The 25,369-nt window shown below is 49.5% G+C and overlaps 5 protein-coding genes across 5 annotated transcripts; all 5 read left to right on the top strand.

Moving 5' to 3' along the window:
- Positions 1–2,042: 2,042 nt before the first annotated feature.
- On the top strand, positions 2,043–3,133 carry PV06_06472 (uncharacterized protein; the record flags this gene model as incomplete). Its single annotated transcript, XM_016407595.1, has 2 exons — positions 2,043–2,210; positions 2,315–3,133. 2 exons carry the CDS (start codon positions 2,043–2,045, stop codon positions 3,131–3,133), a joined length of 987 nt encoding a protein of 328 aa, XP_016263199.1.
- A 5,681-nt stretch (positions 3,134–8,814) lies between these two features.
- Positions 8,815–10,148, top strand: PV06_06471 (arsenical-resistance protein; the record flags this gene model as incomplete). The annotated part of the gene is made up of 4 exons (XM_016407594.1): positions 8,815–9,091; positions 9,161–9,303; positions 9,352–9,438; positions 9,498–10,148. 4 exons carry the CDS (start codon positions 8,815–8,817, stop codon positions 10,146–10,148), a joined length of 1,158 nt encoding a protein of 385 aa, XP_016263198.1.
- A 501-nt stretch (positions 10,149–10,649) lies between these two features.
- On the top strand, positions 10,650–11,907 carry PV06_06470 (uncharacterized protein; the record flags this gene model as incomplete). The annotated part of the gene is made up of 2 exons (XM_016407593.1): positions 10,650–11,479; positions 11,568–11,907. 2 exons carry the CDS (start codon positions 10,650–10,652, stop codon positions 11,905–11,907), a joined length of 1,170 nt encoding a protein of 389 aa, XP_016263197.1.
- Positions 11,908–16,207: 4,300 nt separating this feature from the next.
- PV06_06469 (uncharacterized protein) lies at positions 16,208–18,138 on the top strand (the record flags this gene model as incomplete). The annotated part of the gene is made up of 4 exons (XM_016407592.1): positions 16,208–16,289; positions 16,344–16,648; positions 16,698–16,851; positions 17,714–18,138. The coding sequence occupies 4 exons, from the start codon at positions 16,208–16,210 to the stop codon at positions 18,136–18,138; spliced, it is 966 nt and encodes a 321-aa protein (XP_016263196.1).
- A 1,436-nt stretch (positions 18,139–19,574) lies between these two features.
- PV06_06468 (uncharacterized protein) lies at positions 19,575–19,880 on the top strand (the record flags this gene model as incomplete). Its single annotated transcript, XM_016407591.1, has 1 exon — positions 19,575–19,880. The coding sequence occupies one exon, from the start codon at positions 19,575–19,577 to the stop codon at positions 19,878–19,880; it is 306 nt and encodes a 101-aa protein (XP_016263195.1).
- Between the last annotated feature and the right edge of the window lie 5,489 nt (positions 19,881–25,369).

The raw sequence follows: 25,369 nt of genomic DNA, 5'->3' as shown, positions 1-25,369 counted from the left end.
AGACGTGCCGGTTTTGATTTCCACGGTTTATCTTGTCAGATGGATTGCCCGTGCGTTGGGACTGGAAAGACTAGGACGGAGCATGATGGTACAATTTGAGGAATTCTATTCTTGGAACCACGGACTGCATGCCCAGACTAAAACGCGAGATAGCTGAGATCCCCCGACTCGCGGGCTGATAGACTATGTAGTTAGTTTAGACCTATCTCCACGTGTTAAACAGAACGCTTGAAAGCTTCTTCTTTTCGTTTTTCGTCTTCTAGATTCATTGACGTTAGTTTCAACCTACGCACACCTTGTACGCTTCGTCCCACGTGACGTAGGAGACCTACTGAAATGGGGTCAGACATGGCCCGAAAACGGCAATGGTAATGCGTTTTCGTGGCCCAACAACAGGCGTCATTCCCTCACTTCCATTGGATTTTGAGGGGCGTGGCTTGTCATTTCATGGAAGTCCTGCCGGTGGCTGTCTGCGCTTTATGGCGGAGGGGAATTACCCCAGTACTTCGCCGAACTCCTACAATTCGCGCGTTTGCCCTATTGGCGTGCCAAAGGTGGGAGTTAGAATCTTATCAAACTACGATATGCTATCCAACATTGGCAGGGATGATAACAGACTGTGAAGTCGATCCTTATTGCTGCATTTCTCGCTGCAGAAAGACAGCAGCTATTTGGAAGACCCTTGATATGCCTTCCAACACTCGAGTTGTCACCCCGTCAAAATCGGTTCGGAGCCTGCCGCAAAGCATTACCTACTCACTGTATTCTATATTCTGTGGTAGACTAGTCTATAGGTGACTTTCAGACCTCTGAAAAAGGCGAAGTGAGGTCGCATGATCATCGTATATTTGACGAACTCCTCAGCGCAGTTCACTAACCTGTCTCTGTTGCCCCCCGGCATCAGCCTTGAGCCGCCTTCATCCGCATCCTGGTCAGTAAATAAGGTGTAGGCCTTTCTGGTTAGGGATCGTGAATATTCGCATCCATCGTCCAAGGGTTCGTAGATTATTGGCCGTATTGAACGACTGTGAACCGCCAGAGACTATTGCCAATCCGAGAGTACGTCCCTAGGTTAGCCGCACTGAGCCCGTACTCAGAGGGATCCAGTCGATTTGATTCTTGAAGCCAGTGGTCAAATTACCGTGTTGTTCAGGTGACACCCAAAAGTGCCCTTCACTCCATCAGCTGAGTTCCCGGAGCTCCTGCACCTTTGGATGACTATGCTGCTCATCATTCTTCATGGGCAGATCTTTTGAGTCGTAGAGTCGCACATCGCAGCCGAGTCGCTAAAGGAGGATATTTCAAACGCCAGGAGTCTAGAGTAAGACCTCAGGAGAGTTAGCTTGTCGTTCCTGGTGGGAGTCCAGATTCCAACTCACCTCGAGCGAAGACTGCCATACAGCACCAGGACTTCAATCCTCTCGCCCGTCAGCTTCAGATCATTGTATACATTTCAGTCACAGTTGCAAGTTCCAATCTGCTAACCCAGTCGTGCTCGGTGATGTTGTTGGGGAGAAGGAATGGTCGATATCTGGATCGAAGGGCTGGGTCGTCAACTGATGGCGGTATAGAAAGTGCTCGTTACGCAGATTGAGCATGTCGCTGTGGTCTTATCACCGCACCATAGACGCCGTATTGTTAAGATCCCCGTTCGACAACTTTTCGGGATTCTGAGTTATTGGAGCCTCCTGCGCTGAGGTACAGGTCAGAACATGATGAGCTACTGTAGCAGCGGGCATTGTATAACGTCGGAGCCTGAAAGGGCTCGCCAAACTAACGCCCAACAAGGAACTTTGACACTTGGGGCTAGAACTGGTATCAAGGCTAATAGTCTTAAAAAATGCGTCGTACGAAACACGCGCGAACGTGTTATCACTTCCCAATCTTATAACACGAGGGATGGAAAGAGAAAACCAAATCGGCGGTCGGCTCACGAGCGGGTTTCTGTATCTATACGGCCCGAGACCATCAGTCGGGAGGATGTTTGCCCTGGATATGTACTTAGTCACTCCCCATCGATGATTGGACACTGCTACCAACAAATGTCATTGCAGGGGCCCGCACTTGACGTAAGCGCGCCACAAGGCGCTGACTGCACTTCTCGTTCCTCTTACTGTGTAGCCGCCAGTTCAGAAAAGCACCTGGGGAAGAAGTACGCGGCTATATTTGCTCAACCATCAGCTCCGGAGACGGATGAAATGGCTAATGCTGTATGCAGACTTCAATCTCCTGCATTTGCCCTTGAAAAGCCCTGCTAAAATGCAACTAGGATATGCCGCAGCGACGATTAACCGATTGAAATCGTGTTAACCAGCGCAACTTCCGCGCGCGACGTCGATCCTACATTAAAGAACTCGAGCAACGTGTCAGGAAGCTCGAAACCGACGGAATTTCCGCAACAAAGGAGATTCAAATTGCGGCCCAGCACGTCCACTGTGAGAATTGCCTTCTGAAATGGCTGCTGGAAACTCAGTTTGGGGTCAGCAGATACCACATCGACAAATACCTCCAAGAAACTGCCTGTCATCCAGATGCGTGCACACCGAGGTTTTCACGACAGACGCACGTCGAGTATATATGGCTAGGTGCTAATGCTCTATTACCGAGCCTCGAACCCGATGCTGAAACCACAGATGTCGTTGCGACGACAAGTGAATGCGATCCTGTTGCTGCAAGGTCCGCGCATGCAAGCGAAGAGAATGCGCCCGAACCTCGAATGCTCCCACAATCTATCGAATTGCCATCTGAGTCTGTTGTCAGCACGATAGAGTTGGAGCATGTCGAGCCATACCCTCTTCTACTCCACCGAAGATCTGCGAGTGCGCCTGGAAACGTATCACCCAAGGATGATACGGCCCATGGTAGCAGACCTGGAGCCCAACTCTGTGTTCCTTCATCCGCTAGTCACCTGATCCCGAGTTGCTGTGCTGTATTGGATGAAGGTGCTGGCCCATGTGTCGGTGAGACGTCGTGCGAAGAAGCTGCGAACATTCTGGCAAATTTACGAGGTCAAGATGCTCCCGAAGATGTTTGGCACGAGCTAGGCTGTGGCGAAAGGCGTTCCTGCAGAGTTATGAATCTCTCGATATTTGAACTCATGGATAAGGAACGATCTCGATCTCCAGCTCTCTAGGCCGTACAAGGAGTCAGTGACTTTTAGCTAAGTCCCACGAGTAATTTTGTTTGGTCATACGGTTTGGATCAGGTCACATGCTGCGGGTTAGCGACTCAGTTTACACAGCCATAGCGGTGCGTTTGGTCACCTTCTGTTGTAGTAATGATACGAGGCACCACTGTCCTCGAGCTTGCACTTCCCGTAGCAGAATTTTGTGTTGTAGACGGGCACAAACATTCAGCTCCCGGAATTAGCGGCGCCACTGGGTTCCCCTCGGTAAACGGAGCACGACCTTGGTTGCGCATCGTATAGCTGTGTTTTTCCAGCGTTCGTGCTCCGCATGCCCGAGCATCCCAGTGTGGAAAGCGATCAAGCAGAACTTTCGTCAAGCATAGTATAGTCTTCAGTAGTACTTTCAGCGCTGTCGCATTCCCGGATCTTGGCTTAAGCGTTGACAGAGAAAGCCAATAGGGAGCCGCTTCCAGCCCAACCTTGACCCGCAACGGATGTCAACCGCCAGCAGCCATATACTGTGGTCATTTTACCACGTAATAGGCACACGCTGGCTATGGGTCTTGACCATAAACGTAGATTTATTGGAGAGCAGGTCAGACTCGTCCTGATGGAAGATTTTTGGGAACCAGAAAAACTCTCCGCCGACATCGTCGGGCGCAGACGAAACGGACTGTGACAGTCGGACGCAAAAGCCACACGCATTCACTTGATATTGCCGGTTTTTGGGGAAGGATATCTGCCACTGCTGCCACCTCGTTTCTAGCCTAGCCTTCCTGGCCCCGTCTTACAGCAAATGTGATAGTTCCTTACCCACTCGCGCAAGACCTCTCACCTATTGCCCTCAAGCAGTTAGCATTCCGCCTTACGTACCAAGAATACTGCCGACTTGGCAGCCATCAGTATCCAGCCTCAACTGCAACTATATGCGCACGAAACTAGTTCGCTTTTCTTGTGCCAGATGACACCACAGACGCTTTTCACAGTCCCACTGATCGGCGTTACAGGACCCAGGGTGACTATCGTGGCGGAAAAACCAAATGTATCGGTCGTTGGCCTCTCTGAGTTATCTACAACCTTCCATTCCTGGAGGCCTCTACAGGAGCTCAGTGGAGGGTGAAGATTATAAGCAGGCTGCCCCTCATTACCCTGCAGTGCCAAACCGGCTCTGAAGGTACGTATTCCACAGCCTCCTCAGGAGACCGTCACTGAATCGAGGGAATCCCACTAGGGAAGTATCGTAACCATGATCGGGCATTGACGTACATGACCAGAGAAGAAATGCAACCTTCAGAACGAGGTTTAAAGTGAGTGGAGTGAGAGAAGAGGCCGCAGTGGCTGACGGCTTTCGTGCAATTTCTAACCCAATCACTCGAGCTAAATGAGTTTTCAGCGTCTAGACACGAAGACCCTGGGGCTCTACTTCTATTCCAATCATGCCCGATTCGTCATCTCCACGTGGGCAATACCTCAAAGTGAAAGCAATGCCAGACATTGCCTGTCCGTGCCTCTAACCTTCTGTCACGGCGCTAGCCTGACGGACGACCAGAACACTATCACCTATGCTCAACTGCTAATTGAGTTGTAGCATTTCTCGTCGAAACGCCTACCGTCAACGGGCCGATTACCTTACGTCTTCAATGGGAGATCCGATTTAACGCTGGCGGTAAGATCTCCCCTCCATATAACACCAGAGAATTGGATGATTTTGTGATTAAACAAATCTAGACTATTATACCCTTCGATCTGATCTTTCAAACGTATACTATGACTCTTAGCGGGTAACTAGTCTACTTCTATACTTATAGCTGAGGGTGGCTAATTATCAAATGCGGAAATCATTGTTCGGGTTGGTGTGACAACATGGATGAGAAATGTTGAAAGTCGAGCTGTCGCCATGCTTTTGCGTACGATCCGCTTCGAGATCATTCCGGGACTCCAGCAAAGGCATACTATTCTATTCATTCATTCCCGAAGCTGCTTCACAAAGTGTACTTATGGCGGACGGCCCGAGTCTGACTCAACGATCGGGTTTTAAAGAGTCAATGGGACCTTGCATTCGTGGCAACGGATGAAGAACGATAGTACACCTTCAGCAGGTAGAGCAGCCACTGTCCGGTCACCAATTGGACGCCAAATCGACGTATTACGAGACGATCACGGGGCCCCTGTCAAGTGGGAGCATGAGATTTCTTTCAACAACAATGTGCCTAATGACATCCCTCCAACCTTCTGCGGCGCGCTGGCGGCGAGACAGTACAGCCTTCTCGTCAGCATCAAAACCCCTGGTGTGAATGTGAAAAACCTCGCCCTCGAGGTTCAATTCACCTCGTTTCCCAATGTGTACTTTCCTTCCACAAGCAACATGTAGCAGTGACAAAGATGTGCGGCGTTAAGAGAGACCCGCCAATCCACCTTCTTCAGATAGTACTGTTCTAGTATGGCAAGCTCCTTCGTCGTGACTCCTCCAATCCTTGCATAAGTCTTGTGGGACGGCAAGTAGTCACTGAGCACCTTACTAGCAATGACTGCAGTAGTCACAAGCAGCCGGTGGGCCGTTAAGCCAGTGATAGCAAATTCGGGGCATAAAGTGCATATTCTGTCGATGTAACAAACCATACCCAACAGGACTGAGTTGCTCAGTCTGGCATGAACTGCTAGGCGCTGCAGATAGTCGATCACAGAAATGCTCGGAGTTGTTCGTGAATGGAACCTGGTTGCGGTACATGAAGTCAACCTCAGAGTGCTGTTATATTGCATCCGTGCCATCAACATGAAGGCAATCAATGACACCATGTCATCTGCATGGCAAGCGGAATAGGTCAAACAATACATGGGTTGGAAAGCTGGAGATCCATGCGAGTGAAATGGGCCAGGCGGCAAATATCGTGAGGTTCTGTCGCTGTCTTTCGCAACTTCATCTGATGGACAACATCTATCCTCAATCGGATCACCGACTCGGTGCTCACTCGCAGGACCAACTTGTCCTGGAGGATAACAGCCCACTTGCCCAGTTGGTTGATGTTGGAGAGGTGTCTCCATCCGTGGTGATTTAGGATTTCAGCCGCTGCTTTATCTCACTTCCATATACTTGGGCGTGGTAGGAGCAGATCTGGTAAGGTCAGGGTTTCCCCAGTTCGAGATAATTGTAGCTCACTGTAAGTCAAGAAGTATATCTTGGGATACCGGCTTGATGAACCGAAGCAATCTTGATGGAGAATCAAAGGGTTGCCAGATTGCAAGAAAGGCGTGGGACTAGACCAGAGGCGTTGTTGGCTGGCAAGAGTGCACCGGATCCTGTTGACTCAGATGCTTGCTAACAAGAAGAAGAAGTTCGACACTGGTCGCCGTCTGAGTTCCGACGAGGCGACTGAGGACACTTGTAGACATCTAGCCACTTAGTCATTGCTAGTATTTTAGTGGTCGGCTAGCCTGCGCCTTCTGCCTATTTCGACCGCCTGACGCGACAACGAAATCAGGTATGGCATCTTTGACTACGAGCGGGGCTGGAATCTTCCTTAAGACTCGTGTTGGCCATGTGACACGTACATGCTGACGTCCGAGCCTGCTGAAGGTGACAGCTGCTCGTGCCGCACTGGGATATACACAACATGGAGTGGATGGAGGATGGTGCAGGTCCACGACGGCACTGAGCCTTTCACAACAAGATTCATCCCGCCGCTGAAGTGAGCCGGCGAGACGAGGCACCTTCATTCTGGTGCTTGCGGTGGAGAGCCGGAACAAGGTAGGACTAAACGAAGCTACAGCACGAAGCGGCCCTGTGGGTGAAATGAACCGCTAGCCCTCTGTAGCACATCTCTGGGGCTGATAATGGCCCTTGCTTTGCGGGACCCAGCGCTGTGTTCGGCCAATCAAGTGCCACTGGTGACAAAGACGCCGCTTTCTAAACGCTAATAGGCTGCGACATACCAAAGCTGGCCTCTAGACTGTGACACTTGATTGTTCTCTTTCTGGTAGTCAATTAGTGATTGGGGACTGTCGGGATGAATGTAGGGCTAAGATGTTGCGATGCCGCGGATACGTTGCCGTCTAGCCGCACTACTAGTCGCCTTGTTCAAGATGAGCTGAATCCCGCTATCTCGCCTAGCGGACTCAGTCAATCGATCGAGTTGGCATGAGCCCTCTACATGACTGTGTCTCGTGCCTTATCCATTGGCAATAGCCCCAGAAACCGAAGGCAAATATAGTGGAATTCGACAGATTCCAAGGAAAGTCTAGTTTTGGGGACTATATTTACGGGCGCTACGTGTTGCCCGACCAGGTCCCTCAAATTTCCGGACCGGTAGGGATAAACTTCCATTAACGTCCTGAATATTCCATCTGAAATACTCCCTCTGAAACATTCCCTCTGAAATACTCCTTCCGGCGCTCGCAACAATGAAATTACATAATCGAAGCTGTTGTGGACGGTGTGATGGGATCTACCCGACAACTAATGGCGAGAGACATGAGCGTAAGTCATTCTGATACAACTTTTCTCGTTCTATCTGGACTCACGCTGCGACAAGTCACTTTGAAGACGATGAGAGATCTAGGGCAGGTGCTTCAACACCAAGGAAAGTACGAAGACGCGGAGCAGATTAGCTGGCAAGCGCTGAAAAATCATGAGGAAGCACTGGGGTATTATCAACCGGAAACGCTGATGTGCGTGAGCAACCTGGCGACGGTGATTCAACTTCAAGGAAGGTATGTGCAGGCAGAGGAGGTAAATCGGCGAGCGCTAGCAGGGTATACCAAGGCCTTGGGAGCAGATCATCCTCACACCCTGAGGAGCATGAGCAATCTGGCAACGGTTCTCCAAGATGAAGCAAAGCACGCTCAGGCGGAGGAGATGAGCCGGCAAGCGCTGGCAGCATTCGAGAAAACATTGGGAGCAGATCATCCTGACGCGCTGACATGCACGAGCAATCTAGTGACGATGCTTCAAGACCAAGGGAAGTACGAACAGGCAGACCAGCTATATCAAAGAACGTTGAGAGGGGACGAGAAGGCCCTGAGAGCGGACCACGTCGACTTACAGCGGATCGAACATTGTATGGAACCACAGATGATTGCCAAATGCGTTTTAACATCAGTTGTTCGTTCTGAGAGCTAAGTACAACCTTGAGCTACAAAGTCCAACATTCCTCAGTTTCCCCACTCTTCGCGATACTTTCAGCTGAAGGAATGAAAGGAAGTGGCTGCGAATGCTTTCAATCACAAGTTCTGGTAGATGGAAAGAGAATAACACTCAGAACTGCCTAGTCTCTTGAAAGAGATTAGTAAATGTGCGGCATGGAAAAACACAGGAAACGCTGTCGATAGTCAAGCTGTACCTTCGTATTGTCATCAATGTGATTTCATTGGCAGAGAATGACTGAGCAACCAGCGACTTCCGTGAGAGCACTGACTCATTGGGGGCTTCTCATTGGTGAAAGCACTTAGTCCTCGACGAAATTTCATTCGTCGGCTCACTGCCCAGTACGTTGACAGCTCTTCTAGTGTTGCTTTCTAAAAGCTTCCTTCTTCATTTTTTCCCAGTATACGCATGATACATAAAGCATTTCAAGAAGTGCCCTTCTACTCTCACATCTATCACGTCTACAAGTCTCTTGACGTTCCACCTCATATTTGCACAGATTACAAGTTTTACATTTCCACGAATTGTCCTTTTTGGTTATATAAAAATGGCCGGCCCCCAAGAAACCTCAGATACCAGTCTCGACGACAAGGCGATTCAACACATGCAAGGCCCACCTACCAGCACTGATGTCGAAAAGCAGCACGACCAACAACTGATGGCACACAAAAAATCAGTCTACGCCGGCCTGGGTTGGTTAGACCGTCTTCTCGTCCTCTGGATCTTTTTAGCCATCGTTATTGGCATCTTACTCGGCAATTTCGTCGATAGCGTCGGACCTGCGTTGCAGAAAGGCAAATTCGTCAATGTCTCGGTACCGATAGGTATGGTTATTTCCTTTACGATGTTGTCTTAAAGTTCGATTGCTGACTGGCAATGTGCGTTTGGTACAGCTGTCGGTCTATTGGTGATGATGTATCCCATCTTGTGCAAGGTGAAATATGAGACTTTACACCGCGTCTTTGCGCATCGTCAGATATGGGTACAGCTAGTATTCAGCGTCATTGTCAACTGGATCATTGCACCACTCGTTATGGTATGCTCCATCCTCTCAAATACCATTCAGCGAATGCTGACAAGAAAGCTCGGTCTGGCTTGGGCCTTTCTGCCGGACAAGCCTGATCTTCGTAATGGTCTGATATTCGTGGGCTTGGCCCGCTGCATTGCCATGGTTAGTTTGCAACATCCCATTCCTCCTATCTGATTTCATGCTGACGATCAACTCTCAAGGTCCTCATCTGGACGGGTCTCGCAGGTGGCGATGAAGAATATTGCGCCATTCTCGTCGCTTTTAACTCCATACTGCAAATGGTTCTCTACGCACCACTAGCAATTCTCTTCGTCAACGTCATCAGTCACAGTGAAAGCTCTCAAGTCTCATATTCCACGGTCGCCAAGAGCGTTGGAGTCTTCCTCGGATTACCACTTGGAGCAGCTATCGCCACCCGTTTCATCCTCCGAGCGGTCAATGCCACTTGGTACGAGCGAACATTTCTCAAATGGATAGCTCCATGGTCACTGATTGGACTTCTTTACACCGTTCTGGTCCTTTTCGCCTCCCAGGGCAAGCAAGTCGTCCATCAAATCGTCTCGGTCGTCCGCGTGGCTGCGCCACTTATCGTCTACTTTGTGATCATCTTCTTCCTGACCTTGTTAATCACAAAACGCCTGGGTTTCGGATACAAGCTTGCAGCAACGCAAAGTTTTACCGCAGCCAGCAACAATTTCGAGCTGGCCATTGCTGTGGCCGTCGCTACATTTGGTGCTAACAGTGACGAGGCATTGGCGACCACAGTGGGGCCATTGATCGAAGTGCCGGTCCTGATATCCCTTGTCTACTTGGTGAAATGGATTGCTGTTCGGTGGAACTGGCACGACTAGTGCATAGGCACATACGCTACAGGCTTCGAATAGAACGGAGTTCGAAAAAATGAATCGGAAAGACACATTGTGAGGTGTTTCTCTTGCGGTGCTGCATGTTACAACACTTTGCTGTACAATAGTACGGATGCTTGCTAATAGAAATATTCTATCATGAATTTTGAGCAATCCCGGTCACTTCCATCTCAAAACGCTCTGGTTCCTGCAGGATCTATGAAGCGCCGCTGCTATTTCTCATCACCATATCGGATCTAGTCTCTTCCAGAGAGCCTCGTGCTTAAGTACACGAGCTCTACCTATCTTTGCCCGATGGCGCAGAAATTTTCTGGGTCTTGTCATGCATATACCAATGACTTTCGTTCGCTGAATCGATCATTGAACAAAGCGAAGTGCGGTCTCATCACGATAGTGTATTTCACGAATTCCTCTGCGCACTCCAACAGGCGATCCTGATTACCTCCCGGCATCAACCTCGATCTGCCTTCGTCTTCATCCTCCGCCATGAACAGTGTAGAAGCCTGCGGCGCTGACGACTGGTTTGCAATTGTGAACATACGCATCCACCTGCCAAAGGATACGCAAGCTGGTGGTGGTGTTGAAGGATTGCGAACCGCCAGATACCATTGCGAGTCCCAACGTACGGCTCTGCGTTGGTCGCACCGACCCAGTACTGAGGAGAATCCAGTTGATCTGGTTCTTGAAAACAGCGGTGAGATTGCCCTATGGATGCGGCCATCAGGGTCAGTCAGAAAGGGTCAGATGACTGCAATTGGCATTTTCAATGTGCTGGCCTTCCCTGGAAGCTGTGGGATTGTTGCGTCATGCCATGTAAGTCCTAACAGGACTTCTTGTTTCTTGTTCTACTTCATAGCGAATTTGCTTTTGACAATATTCGTTTCTCTCCTTAGTATGAACAATGTCATCTTCGAAGACCCTTCCCACCAACGCCCACGTCCACAGAGATCTGCACAGGCTCCGTTTGTTGATATAGTCCCGTCTCAGAAATGTGCTACCAGCGAACAGCGAGCTTGTGACCAGAATCCAGTACTCGTCGCTGCTGATGTCAATATTGGCGATCGTGGAAATTTCTTAGGTATGCTTACTATCTACGTTGTTCTTGCCTCCGGGCTGCGACATGACTGCTGCGTCAAGCGTCGAGAAGTGCGGGAGACCACAACTCCCGGTCACTTTGACAGTTCCGATCGGACATGGCAAGGCAAATACCACGATAAGGGTGGTACGACGTCCACGCTTCTACTATACTTTACTAAGGTCGGGCCAACAGACGCTGCACCCGACTGCGACAGTATGTTGGATGGTGGAAGCTTCAAGTATGGTCACACTCCAAGATCGAACAATGAAGCCACAGATTAGTATGCTTGTCTCCACCCTGCAGTTACCACACGCTGACCAAGAAAGAGGCAACCACTTAGGGATGTGCAGAGGGGACCCAACCAAGGAATTAAAGGCAAGGTCCAAAGCATGTCATGGCGCACGCCGCGATCATTACGGTAAAGGCTCCGCTTATGCTGGAGAACGAAACCCACGTGATTCTCTCGCCAACAAGAGCGACTATAAGACTGATGCTGCAGGAGAGTTGGGCAAGTCTCGACAGTCTCCATTAAATTATGCTGGCAGAGATGCCCTGGAAATTGTTGACACCTCTTCAGTATCATCTCGGAAAAGGAACGGTTCTGTGCTGGATGAATTAGAGCCAGAAGCATCTGACGAAAGCAAAACTCAGACCTCTTACCGGTAGAGGGCTGCGCTCTCTCCATGATCTCGGACTGATCATGCCTCAATCTTGGCCACTGCGGGAAAGATCGGTGCTCATTTCTCAGGCCATAATTGGGCCACTGAGGAACAAGATCGGTATGGAAAATTTTGCTCTCTTCATGATCTGTGGAGTCTTCACTACCTTGCTTGCTCCAGAGACAAATCGTAAAACCCGGAGGAACCGGTGGAAACATACCATGGCGATTATAAGAGCATAGGTGAGAGAGCCACTATCGCAAAGGATGAATGAGAAGGTCGAGAAACGGCAGCAAACGCCCACAGCTACTGTTCTGGATCGAGCGAGTTCAATGTGATGGAGGTTGGGGCAATTTCAAGTTACTAAGGTTTTCTTAGTGGTGATGGTCATGACTGCTGGTGCCCCGAAATGAATATTGATATCGATGACTCAAGTTGTTCAGATCATGGATGCTTGACAGCGTTCCGTCATGCGAAAAGTGCGGTTGGCTGCGTATCGACAACCGTGAAGGCTTGGAATGTATGCCTTCGTGCGTCTCAACTCGTCATGTTTCGAGGTTCATCACTAAACAGCAGAGGCTCACAAGAAAAAGTTTACACATTGGTTTCTTTTGCTCGTTCTACACAAGCCACTCATTCACCATTAAATGCAGCAAACACCGGCATACAAGATCAAAACAAGATGCCAAATCAAATCTGTTTGCTAGTCCAGATTTGAGCATCGTACTCGTCCATCATTCGGGTGTATTCCTCCCCTGCGCGAGCCCAGCCGCCGACACCATCACGCAATATAAAGCTCCGAACACCAACCACCTGGCGGTCCTTGATTAAATCATCGAACCACCCAGCAGCTCGACTGCCACGATGCTGGGATGAGCCTGGATAATACGAATTAGTCACCAGCTCATCTAAAGGTTAGCAAGATACTGCTCACCACAGTAGAAAATCACCGATTCAATGCCGGCATGCTGGCAGATGTTCAGCAGAGTTGGGAGCGAATAGTAGAGACTCTGGGCAGGCATATTTAGTGATCCCTTGACTGTCCCTCCCTTTGATCCGTCAGAGCAGACTCGGCGTACTCGGAACTGGATGTGCTCTTACCTGATAGTCTGTTTTTCGGAGATCTACCAGAAGAAAGTCGACGCCGGGCTTTTGGTCTTTCTGTAAGCGCTCGAGCAAATCTTCCCGAGTGATAGCATCGGGTGATTGGTTGCGAGGATTAGGGTAGGCGTCATGCCATTCTTTTTTAGCTGCCACCTTGCGAGTTTGTGCTGAAGATGCGTTGAAGCGTCGATATTTATCAATGTTGACCGTTATATGTGGTAGTTGAAAACGCTGAGCTATAAGAGATCGTGACGTCGTGCTGGATACACGGCTACTGCTGATTCGCGCAAGCATTAGAACAACGTGCAAGAATCATCTGCTAGGACAACCGTGAACTAAAATAATGCATTGTGAGGGGTCGCTTTATATACTGGTAAACAACCTATATCTAATCTTCGCATAAGTTACGGGAACGAAAAAGTAAAATTTTCGAAAGGGGGTGGGCCTGTCTAAGCCGTCTGTGCAGGTTTTGACTAATCACAATTCAGGCATGACAAAGGCTTAACCGTATCCGAGGGCAAGCTAGGAAAGCTTCACTAACCGAGACCAAAAGACGATTATTCTAACGGAAGGGCTAGTCACCCTTCAAGCCAGTTCGTAACACATCATCCAATTTCCGATCATTCTTATGCTAGTCAACGCCTTGCTCAATGACGCTGCCAATTTCTGCTGCCGGGATATCCTCGAAATCGAAGTTGGAGTGGTTAACAAGGCCTAGAGCTCAATCGAGCTGCTTATCACGAGAAGACTCTATAAAGAAGCGTTCATAACATTACTTTGCGCACGTGTCATGACTACGCTGGCGGAAGGGAATAAGCGCATGACCGTTTCGTGACAGCCTATCATTCGTCCAAATGCCACGGTTCAAACTATCGACACGCTCGCAGCGGTGATGTTTATTGGCAAATGCTTTCCGATATCTGATATGGACGGGGTTTTTGACCGCTTACGTCTGCTCACGCTAGTCGAAGGAGGAGACAACGTGTATATGAATAAAATCTCTCATTGCTGACCCCGTTATATGCAACCGGTTGTCTCGGTGTCTTGTTCGCATCTGCTTCAGACAGAGGTATCCTAGATGGTTAACCCGAAGCATAGGGACGTAGAACAGAATATAGATACTTAGATAGACAATGCCTATTTGCTTAGAGGACTACCCTATGTTCCAATAAATGACAATGTGCAACGGCTGGGGTGCATGGTCCTCTGATTACCCGTGCCAATCACTGCAGTCATCTCCATATCTCCGTTATAAGCACCATGACCGTGAACGCGACTATTGTGAATCATGGCAGTAGGTGCACTCAGAGCCGATAGTGTCCTAACGGGTCCATGAGTTGTTCCCACCGCAGCTATCCGACTTGTCGTTTCTTCGTGGTTTTGCTGGCGCATCTGTCGTGTGAGTCGTTCTCGGTGAACCATCAGATTCGTCACATTGACGGGACAGTAGCCTGGTGGTAAGGATGATTTCTTGCAAATGGGGCATAAGGAGGAGTTGTTGCGGAGAAAGAGGTCGATGCATTCGGGGTGGAAGATGTGGTTGCAAGGGAGTTCGCGGATGGTAGTTTCGCTATGGATGAAATCGTTGAGGCAGATGGGACAGGCTGGCTGGAAAAATGGTTCTTGACGTGTGGCTGCTTTGCCGGGCGTGGATGAGACACCTTCTGCTTTCGAGATGTAAGTATATTTCGGCAATTTGTCGAGGGCATCTTGAGGAACGTTGAGGCGTGTGATTCCGAGAGCTTCAAGGTCAACTTCGCCCCTCGCGATGCGCAGGGAGAGGAGGGTGCGCTGCCGTCGTTGGATCACAAAGGTAAGAAGGAAAATGGCAAGGAAGATGGCAAGTGTGGTGATCACGAAGACCCATCGGCCGTCCAGCGAGCCATGGCCAGACATTTCGAAATGACTGAGTGCCTCATCACATGCGTCCCATATATATTGGGAGTGTCTCGGCCTTCGTGCCTGCGCTGACGTCCGTCGCTTCGGTGGCCGTCTAAGCTTATCTTATATATCCCATCGATTCGTTGTTGAGATTCCGCGTCCATAGGAAAGCAGACGCGTGCAAGAGCAAACACGACATGGACTGCATCCATCTAGGCCTCCTCGTCTACAGAGCTTCAGCCCAGACGTCGAGCGATGTTTTCCCACTACGCCTCCGTATTGCGACTGGTTCTTGTCAGCATCCATTTCTGCGGGGCGGGAAACACTGCTTGACAAGACTTCCGCATTCATTATCGAGCATATAGGGTTGACATCGGGGAAGGGACTTGAATAGAGCCAATTAGGGACGCTTAGTGACAAAGCGCTAGACTCCTTCCGAGCACCAAGAAGAATAGCTCGCCTTATGGCCCGCGTATGCCAAGTCAGTAGCATTTTACTATCTACGGCGTGAATCAACGCGGATCAGAAAGTGGTATATCAGAAACGTTCTGGATTGCTCCTTTGCTGACCAATACAACAGGATCCTTCACCAATGTCTCGATGAATTTTGCGTCACAGACGACTGACGGGGTCGATGGACCGGATCTAGTTGAGTCTATCGCTTTGTCACTGAACACACCTAATTCGCGCTCAGTTGTATCATGTGCCCCCGCAGGCCATGGGACCGCTAGACTCAAAGCAGAAATCATCTTTACTTTACGGGGTGGTACGCTCTGTCCACGCGGCTTCACTGATCACTTCGTACTGTGCCGGAGACCCGCCAACACCCTCTCTGCTCCACAGTTGGGTCATGCCGATTCAAAGTCACCCTTGATGATGAGCTCGATTTGGGTGTGGGACAGGTTTGTCCTCGCTCAAAATATTCAGCGTCAATGCCACCGCAGTCGGCCACAGGGGTAAGCGTTGTCTAACACTTTGTCGTATAAGACGCCTGATTCGCTGGGACAGAGCCGGTCTTCTCACTTTCACGTGGGCAACGACGCTCGCTCTACAATGCTACGGGCTTCGCCCAGTGGACTCGCTTGGCCTGCGGAGTGGTTGATAGATATCGGTTCGACTGTACCTCGTGCCTTATCTATAGGCGGTAATAGCAGATACAAAGGCGACTGCGGTTGAATGACAGCGACCCAAGGAAAAAAAGGTAATCTTGGTGACTCTATCTACGAGGCTGCATTTAGTCTGCCCTCGTCCTTTCAATTTCAACAACAGGAGTGAACAACTCTCATTTGCGCCACGAAACACTCGTTTCGGTGCTTGCAAGAATGGAATCGAACATTCGAACCTCTTGCCTACAAAATGATGGGATATGTCCGACTACCGACAAGGAGAGCCACCAAGACGAGTGTAAGTTATTCTGATACAGCTTCCTTGTTCTATCTGGACTCACACCGTGAACAGCCACATTGACGAGAATGAAAGACCTGGGGAAGCTGCTTCAAGACCAAGGAAAGTACGAGGCGGCGGAGCAGATTATCCGGCGAGCGCTGGCAGGTTATGAAGAGAGCACTGGGACTGGATCGACCGGATACGCTGATATGCGTGAGCAACCTGGCGACAGTGATTCAAATACAAGGAAAGTACGAGCAGGCAGAGGAGATAAATCGACGAGCGCTGGTAGGGTACACAAAGGCCTTAGGAGCAGATCATCCTCACACCCTGAGGAGTATGAGCAATCTGGCAACGGTGCTTCAGGACCAAAGAAAGTACGCGGACGCGGAGGAGATAAGCCGGCAAGCGCTGACGGGATTTGAGAACGCATTAGGAGCAGACCATCTTGACACGCTGACTTGTGTAGGCAATCTTGCCATGGTGCTTCAAGATCAGAAGAAGTACGAAGAGGCAGAAAAGATGCACCGCAGAGCGTTGACAGGGCACCAAAAGGCCCCAAGAGCGGAATATGTCCCCTGTCAGCAGAGAGACTTTTGTCCCGGGCCACAGATGATTGCTAGGTGTTTTCTGTAAACTGACACACCCACGGATTCTGTACTTGCTTGCCTCTTGGTCCGTGCCTAGAGGCAGCGTATTCGAAAAGACTGTCAAAATGCCCTGCCCCAAGTCAAACGGTGGGTTAAAGAACAACGAATCAGGAGGGTTCAGTGACGAAGCGCTGGTCTCCATCGGGCATTTGGCCACCCCCAATTCGACTGGCCGCAATCGGGCGTAACCGCCAATAAGGATCCCCATGATATTGACTTGCGGCTAATGGTGGCGCTAACCTAAACAGAGTCAAAGCGGTCGGTACTTTTTTCTGTGAGTACCCTTGCTATATCTATCCCTCTGATCTTGCCTTTCACGGAGATTCTCGTTCCCCGGGAAAGGCTGATACTTAGTCACCGATAAGGTCCTATTCGCTCATGTATTTCCTCTACACACCTCCTTTTTGCCTCGCACGAATTCTCTGCACGTGACACCCAGTTTCTCGTCCTTCAGGCAGCGAATCTAACGGCGACGGTGACACACCACCCCACGCGATACCCGATGCCTTGGAAAGGGCCTCGATTTTGTTGCTCTACTAAACCTATTGGCATGCATTTTGCTTCCCTCCTCCGTGCCTCAATGGTCATGTGTATCCCAGAGGTCAGTTTTATTTCTTCAACTTAGCATTACTGTTCCCATAATGTTTGAGAAGTACACCAACCTATTTCAAGCAGACAACGCATGATTCAAGCGTCACCCAAAGCATATATTTGCCTTTAATGAGTGAAAGAAAAGGTCGGACGAAGCAGGTTGGACCTCGTACGTGATAAGCCTAATCCACTTACCTTCAGTTGAGATGTCTAATATCGCCCAAGGAAAGTCCGCAACACAATCTGCCTCCCATTCTCTGGCTGTCAAGTCAAACTATGGATGCATCAGGGACGGAAGCCACTCCGATCATGGCCTCAACTATCCAGAATCGTTTGTCTCCGACACATTTTCGAAACAGAGAACACATGCGATAAACGAACGAAATCGCAGAGACCGGCTTTCTCAAGCAATTCGAGCCCTCCAAAGCGTAGTCCCGCAAATGGATTCGGTCGAAATGCAGAAGAAAGGGCCACCTAGAGCGATTACGGTGGAAAAGGCAATCGAATATATTGTTACACTTCAGCGAGAAGTGGATCGACTCCGCAAAGAATCTTCGGCCATTACTCAAGACGCCGAGAATCTCTCCGACCCGAAACCAGCATCCAACAATGCCGCCTGTAGTTGAAGCTATGGGCTTTTCTGTACAATGCTTGGGATCCCGCTAATGGGCCCTGGATCGCTGATCCTTAGCATAGGATTAATGAAGTTCATTATTCGCAATGGATACCCAGCTTTCGAGGTTACGACTATAGCTACCTAGCCTTCACCCTATTTTCGCTCTTAAGAGTTCATTCATGGGCTTTTCATGCGGCGCGCTCCTTCCGTGGGTGCTACCATGTGACATCACCGTATACGAACAGTCTTTCTCGGCCGCGAACTGCACTACCTGCACCCAATTTGAGTCGCCCGCTATATGGTGTGGTTTGTTGATTGCTGAAAGAAGGACTTCCACGCACCTCGCATTTTGAATTTGCAGAAAATGTGCTAGGGTGACAACAAAACACAAGTAGTAATAGTAGTCCACAGGTATACGGAAATACCCCTCTACCAGTGAAGGGGATATCCTCGTCATCTCCGATCAGGACCTTCTAGGCATTTCTGGTTCCCTGATCCGAAACGAAGTATGCACTGAGGAATGGTCAACGTGAGCTCCAAATTTTCAGCTGCTTGCTGTCGCGGCTGCGTGCAGATAACTCCTGAAAGACCATCAACACAGAGGGGCCGTGATCCGTTGCTCGATGGCGTGGTCCCCGGGAAGCACAGAAGGCGGCTCATCTTCGCCTCCATGGAGTGTCTGTCTTCCTTCGTGGTCTCATCAGGCTGGGATGGAGACTGGCCCTTCGAAACTTGCTAGATCCTGGCTTTGTCATTTCTGGGGCTTGGTTCGATCAATTTGACACATCTTGAGTGCCGAACAGCAATACGAAAGGGCCAAGTCTATCCGTCATCTTGGCATCCCAATCCGTGGAGTTACAACTTGGCCTGCGACTGTATGTTGCGAAAAGCTGGACCTGGGAGCAACTCAATATTTCAACCCCGACCACTACAAAAACAAGTACACGATTCATACCTGCGCTCACAACAGCAACCATGCTTTGCCCCTGGACAATCACTATTTGGCTCTGGACTCTTTTGACCGTAAGACTGGGGAGACACTAAAGAGTCTCCCACTCGGCCGTGTGCTCCTTGGCAGAGGCTTGGCTTTTTCTTACCACGTTCCAAGACACAATTGCTGCGAGCTATTCTAGTTGGAGGGTTGCGACCAATTGAGAGTTTCCAATCATACTTTATGCTAGGATCCAACGGATCCATTCTACCTTGCAAACAGTACCATTGAAAGGTATCATTGAGAAGCTTCAAAGCCGCATTCTTGGATTGTCCACGTGCATAGTGGACGACTTTCAACGGGTATTCCAGTTCCAATGCACATGAAGATCATAAAAGATAAAGAAAAAGGTGGCAAGATGGGTACACTTGCTCGACATAAAGAGTAGGGCTTAGAAGCCAGAATTTCACAATCCAGCACAATCCAGACATTTACACTACTCAGCACCTTCCAACATGCAATCACCACTAGCAACAATTAAACACAACTGGGGAGCCTTTAGTCCCCTGGAAAAACGAAATGTCATCATCTATATTATTGGGATCATGTTTTACAAGTTTGGTCTGGAGGCATTCACCGGTTCTATCATCGCCCTTGCTACCAATCGGTACGACTACGATGCTGCCATTCGCTCCGCCGCACCAATCACCTTTGAACGGATCGGTCTTCTTACAGGCTTAAATCAGGCTTTCCAGTGCGTTGGCTCAATTATAATAGAACTTGCAAGTACGGATGTAGAGCTCCCTCGCGCCACCTGTTAAGGCTTGATAACTCGGAAGCTGTCAGACCTATCAGGTTTACTGACAAGTGGGGCGTCAACGGTGAACAATGCAACAGGGATGTCTGCTTGGGCAGGAACTCTTATCAAGTATACTGAGGGTCCAAAGGAATGGGTTAGTATGGTAACGAAGTTGACTACAGGCCGTGCCTCATAAGGAGGACACGCCCCGTCTATATAATTAATGAGTGCTTCCTATCTAGGTAGGTCTGGGCGCTGTGTTGATGCATTGATGCATGGTCTTGGCCTTGCACCCGTGCATCACCGCATCGTGATGTTTCCCCATTGGTTCGTCACGTGACCCGAGACAGCCTTGCCATCGAGGCTGCTTTCGTCGCCCGACCTTCCTCCTGTCATTGCCCGGCAGGCCGTATGAAGGTCGGTTCGTAACACCACCATTCTGTTATGTGCTCGTCAATGCCTTCGCCATATCAATTTAATGTCGCACGTTCATGCGAGTGTGATCGTTTGAGTAGCTGAGATCTTTGGCAGAGGAAGGCACCATTCAACCCCGACGTCCTTTCACAAGCTGGGGGAGTTCAATGCCATAACGCAGAGCAGGCCAGAGATTAGACCGGCAACGGGCAACGTTAGGAGCCATCCAAGGAAGATAAATCCCATATGTTTCCAATTAGTCGCGCGCATGTCAAAATTCATCAGCGATACGCCCAATACCGAACCCGTCAAACATTGTGTAGTGCTCACTGGCAGTCCGAGCCGGGAGGCAAGGAGAACGGTGATGGCTGCCCCCAGCTCAACGCAGTATCCGCGTGTGGGTGACATTCGGGTGATTCGATTGCCCAAGGACCTTACCACGTGAAATCCATAGACCCAAAATCCTGCTCCGAGTAAGAAGCCAGCCACGACCAAGATCCAGACAGGTGTTGATGAGCGTGTCGAAACAACGCCGTTGACGTATGTCTGGTAGGTAGCAACCCAGGGGCCCACCGCATTGGCAACATCGTTACTTCCATGGGCGATGGACATCATTATTGCTGATGCCACTTGGCAGTAGGTCCACAGATGCTCAACACGAAGGTCACTCCTCTTTGCATGTGCATGAAAGTGCACCATGGTGTCAGCCTTATACGCAACACACTCACGTGTGACACCCTGAAAGAGGCCGAATTTTATATAGCCAATCCATCGTCGATAGTGTGTCCAAGGCAGGTGCCTCACCGGGGCAAGAAATCTCTCGTGAGGACCAAGCTCCACACGCACTATCATCGAAGAACGTCTTTCGACCGGCACAGCGTCGGACTGACCTGGGGAGACCTTCTCAACATTATGTGTGGGAGCTTCCTGGTTCGTTTCCAGGGTTTCCGGATTTCCGGGGGTATGCAAAGTTTGGGCGTTCATTTCGGTGTCCAAAGTAAGTGCGTAATAGTTTCGTACCTCCTTCTTCGCCTTTCCTGGGAAATAAAGTGGTGGATCTTCTTTCCAAAGCAAAGGTCCAAGGGGAATATGCCAGAACTCGATTCTGGCATCCTTTTGGACAATGCGGCGATGAAAATAAGGCTTGAAAAATATGAAAGCAATGGCCAATACGCCGAAAAAAGTGCCAAGAATAATCCCAACAGCTTTTCCGGCGCCGAATTCCTCTAGTGATGGTGCGGTTGGTAGTTCGATGACGATAAACAGTGCCAGGACACTTGCCGTGAAAGCAAGATATAGAGGAATGAGGCGCATGGCCCATTTGAATGGATCCGATCGATCAAGGACTGATAGCCTCAACACTCCGTAGAGCAATGCGGAAATGGCGCCAGCAATACAGGGCGCGATCGCCCAGGACGCTCCTATTTGGGAAGCGCTGCCAGACTGCCACTGCCATTTGATTGCCGACTGGGAGGCGTAGCCGACTCCTATCAGACTGCCCACGACTGTATGTGTCGTCGAGACTGGCAAGCCCAATCCGCTAGCAACCATAAGCCACACGGCGCTGCCTATCTCTGCACAAGTCATCGCCAACATCAAGGCGCCAGGACGATTGTCGAAGCGGTCGATGGTGATGATCCCGTTTTTGATCGTGCTGGTCACACGAGCTCCCAGTGCAACTGCGCCCACAAACTCGGTCGCGACAGCAAGAAGACCCGCTTGTGCCATGGTTAGGGTCCGCGCTGCGACAGAAGTTGCGTATGAATTGGCCACATCATTAGCCCCATTGCCGAATGAGCTAAAAATGAATGCCACCGATATTATGGCGAGTAGCCACTCGTATGGTGCTGTTGCTGAGGATGCCATGTTGAATCGTACTGTAGGTATAAAGTTCTGTTTCCTGAGAAAGATGTGATCTGTCTGGATACACGAGACATAATACTGCTATCTTACAAAGTATATATACTCTGGTACTTCTACGCAGCTCAGTGTCTCTAGAAGCATTGCAACCTCAAGATGCCAGCGTAAACAAATCACGAAGCGAAATCTGTGCCCGTGCTACCTCTTAGGATCCAACTGGTCCAAGTTTATCTCAACTATGTGCTTATGAGTCAATACAATCGGCGCAGTGACAAAGCCAAGATGAGCGTGGCGGAAATCAAGACCTGGTATCGCCTCACTCGGCATAACCTGCTGTATGTGTCTAGTAAAGTTCCAGCTAGCATTGGCGACCAGAATGCCAACGCTCTGTATATATTGCTTCTGTTCCAAGAGTTCCAGCTAGAAGGAGAGGAGCTTTTAGTAATGCTTTTGAACTACGAGACTTGATCTGCAACGGGGAGTTCTTCCGTCGACCTGTGTATTGCGTAGACGATATGAAGTAAGTTAGGCTTATATAGCTAGCTGTATCGACTCGGTCTTACCGTAAGAACTAGCAAGACCTTCCTACTTCTTGGGCACATGCATTTGCCATCGTAGAGACAACCCTGCTCATCTATGTATTTAGTACAATGAATGTCTCTGATGCAATCTTACGAGTGTCGTCATCCTAGAGGCTGCGATCGCCTTTTCATAATCCACAGCAGCCACGAAGAATGCGGGTGGGCCAAGAAAGACGTCGTAAAACGCTCCTGAGCTCATCCAATTACAAAATCATTCGCGATGGCACACTTCGTCAAGTTGATCTATGATATCTTGACGATTTTTACGTCTCAAGTTTTCGTGAAGAAAGAGAGACATAAGTTGGACGAGCGAGCACGTCGATCACAGTTAGCTCTCGCAATCCGTGAATTACAAACCGTCCTGATCAGTCCGAACTTCACTGCGGCGCCCCACCTCAAAGCAAGATCTGCTGCCGAGACCATTGAGGCAGCCATCACCTTGATCAAAGAACTCCGAGACGAAGTGAACCGCCTAGGAAGTCGTAAATGCCAAGCTTCTTGAGGAATGGGTCTGCAAGGGCACGCTCAATTGGACGGAACGGCGCCAAGCCTTGGCTGCTTTGTCACTCGGATGATTTAATTGGAGTGCTCGTGAAATGTGGGGGGGATGTTAAGGCTTGACAACTCGGAAGCTGTCAGACCTATCAGATTTACTGACAAGTGGGGCGTCAACGGTGAACAATGCAACAGGGATGTCTGCTTAGGCAGGAACTGTATCAAGTATACTGAGGGTCCAAAGGTATGTGTTAGTATGGTAACGAAGTTGACTACGGATCGCCCCAAGGCATGGGCCGATCCTTCCTGACTATATAGTACTGCCCCTTCTCATGGCTCAGTGTGGCTTAGTATGGCTCAGGGACTGAGCGCACTGAGCCATACCGAGCCTGAGTCGATCACGTGATTTCCCCCTTGATTGGTCCCTCCGTGGCCAGCTTTCTACTGGTACCCTGGCACCGCCCTACCTTCCCGATTCATGGTCACGTAAGCACCTGGTCAGCCCGGGCCAGTTGGCGTTCGTAACAGGTGACATCAATTTGGGGATTCCGGGAGGAGTCAATATTGAGATATCCCTTGCAGGGTGTTCTGTGAAAAGGTGGAACAATCGGGATTCCCTCGGTCGCCATGAGTGGCATTGATTAAGCACTTTATAAAGTGCTTAGTTTACTCATTTATACTATCGTAGACGGCACTATCGTCTTAGAGGACTCAGGATAGCCCCCCTAGCTATTACGAAAGTGGAGAAATGAGTTATTTATTGGCGAGAAAGAAATCCTCCGCCTCACTCCGCCGCAAGCGATCGGATAGCGAGTCTGGCGCACTGTCAGGAAGAGGTCCACAGTCCCTTAGGGATCGCCTAAAAAGACTAGAATCCTGGCAATTCATGCCAGTATTTGGACCTCTTAGCTTATATGCTTGTCAGAACCCCGTTCATGACACGCACCTAGTTCAACAACACCGAGTGACCAAAAGACTAGGGAGGAGAAGAGTGCTCCTTATAAGGACGCACGTTATGAAGCTCTACTCGCGGTAAAGGGAGTTTCATGGATGCATTAGACTTTGGCGTCGACGAGAAAAGCAAGACTCTTAAACGAGCCCTACTAGAGAAAGCGTAGCCTGTACCAAACGACTCGTTGTTTCGTGACGACCTGTTTAGCTCGACCTTCCGTAAGATACGGAACAGAAATGAAACCCGGGTTATCCGAGACAATTTCTCAGTTGATCGTGCCCTCTGCAGAAATCTTTATGACATATGGTGCCGGTGCCCTTAATTGCTTAATTGAAAGCACCAACGAAGGCTAAAACAACTCTATTCCATTAACGAAAACTCGCCCATAACCTGATTATTCCGTCGGTTTCCGACGAGAAGCATTCACCAAGACCCAGCTTTAGAAACTTTAGCCATTCATTAGCGACCTCCCCAACAACTCCTTCTTTATAGGAATATGGTACATATACTTCCCCTTCTTCTTAAGCGAAGTGAAGTGCGGTACGGCCGCACTTGACGTGGCTAATCGATAGAACGCGTATAGTATAACGCTCGCTATTCGAGGGGTTATAGAACTATTTCGGCTTGTGAAGCGCGAGTAAGAGCTTTATCGGGAGATTCTCGCTTTTTCTATTTCGTATAATAACGAGACTATAAGGATTTATAGCCACTACTCTATGATCGAAGGTAAATAGACCATGTTTTACCAGCGTTGTGCAGATGCGACTCCCACCAGTCCGACTCCTAGTCTTTTCTCGATATTGCTAGGAGTCGACTCCCGAGTCGACTCCTTACTAAGCAAACAGAGCTCTCCCATTGGCTGGGGTATCGTTCATCCGCTCCGCATCCATGATGTCATAGACTTTTTGCTGCGACCATTGCTTTAGACATTGTAAAGCTTCAAAAGAGTCAGTATACAGACGATTGCGATCGTCTGTATAATTGCGATCGTCTGTATAGAACCTCTTGGCCTGACTGAAGACTCTCTCAAGTTCAGTTGACATTGCAGGCACTGATAGAGCATCAAACGCTAACTGACGAAGGCCAGGGAAGCAACAAGCATGGTGTTGATATACTGCGCGAAGTCGTCATTTTGATGTAACTGGCTATAGATGCACTCATGTTGGCCATATATACCGATAATGATGACCTAGCTATCTCAGAGACTGG

The sequence above is a fragment of the Exophiala oligosperma genome (genome assembly GCF_000835515.1).
Source record: "Exophiala oligosperma strain CBS 72588 unplaced genomic scaffold supercont1.5, whole genome shotgun sequence".
NCBI lineage: Eukaryota > Fungi > Ascomycota > Eurotiomycetes > Chaetothyriales > Herpotrichiellaceae > Exophiala > Exophiala oligosperma.
The sequence above is the reverse complement of the archived record's forward strand: the minus strand, read 5'-3'. Positions and strand labels throughout refer to the sequence as shown.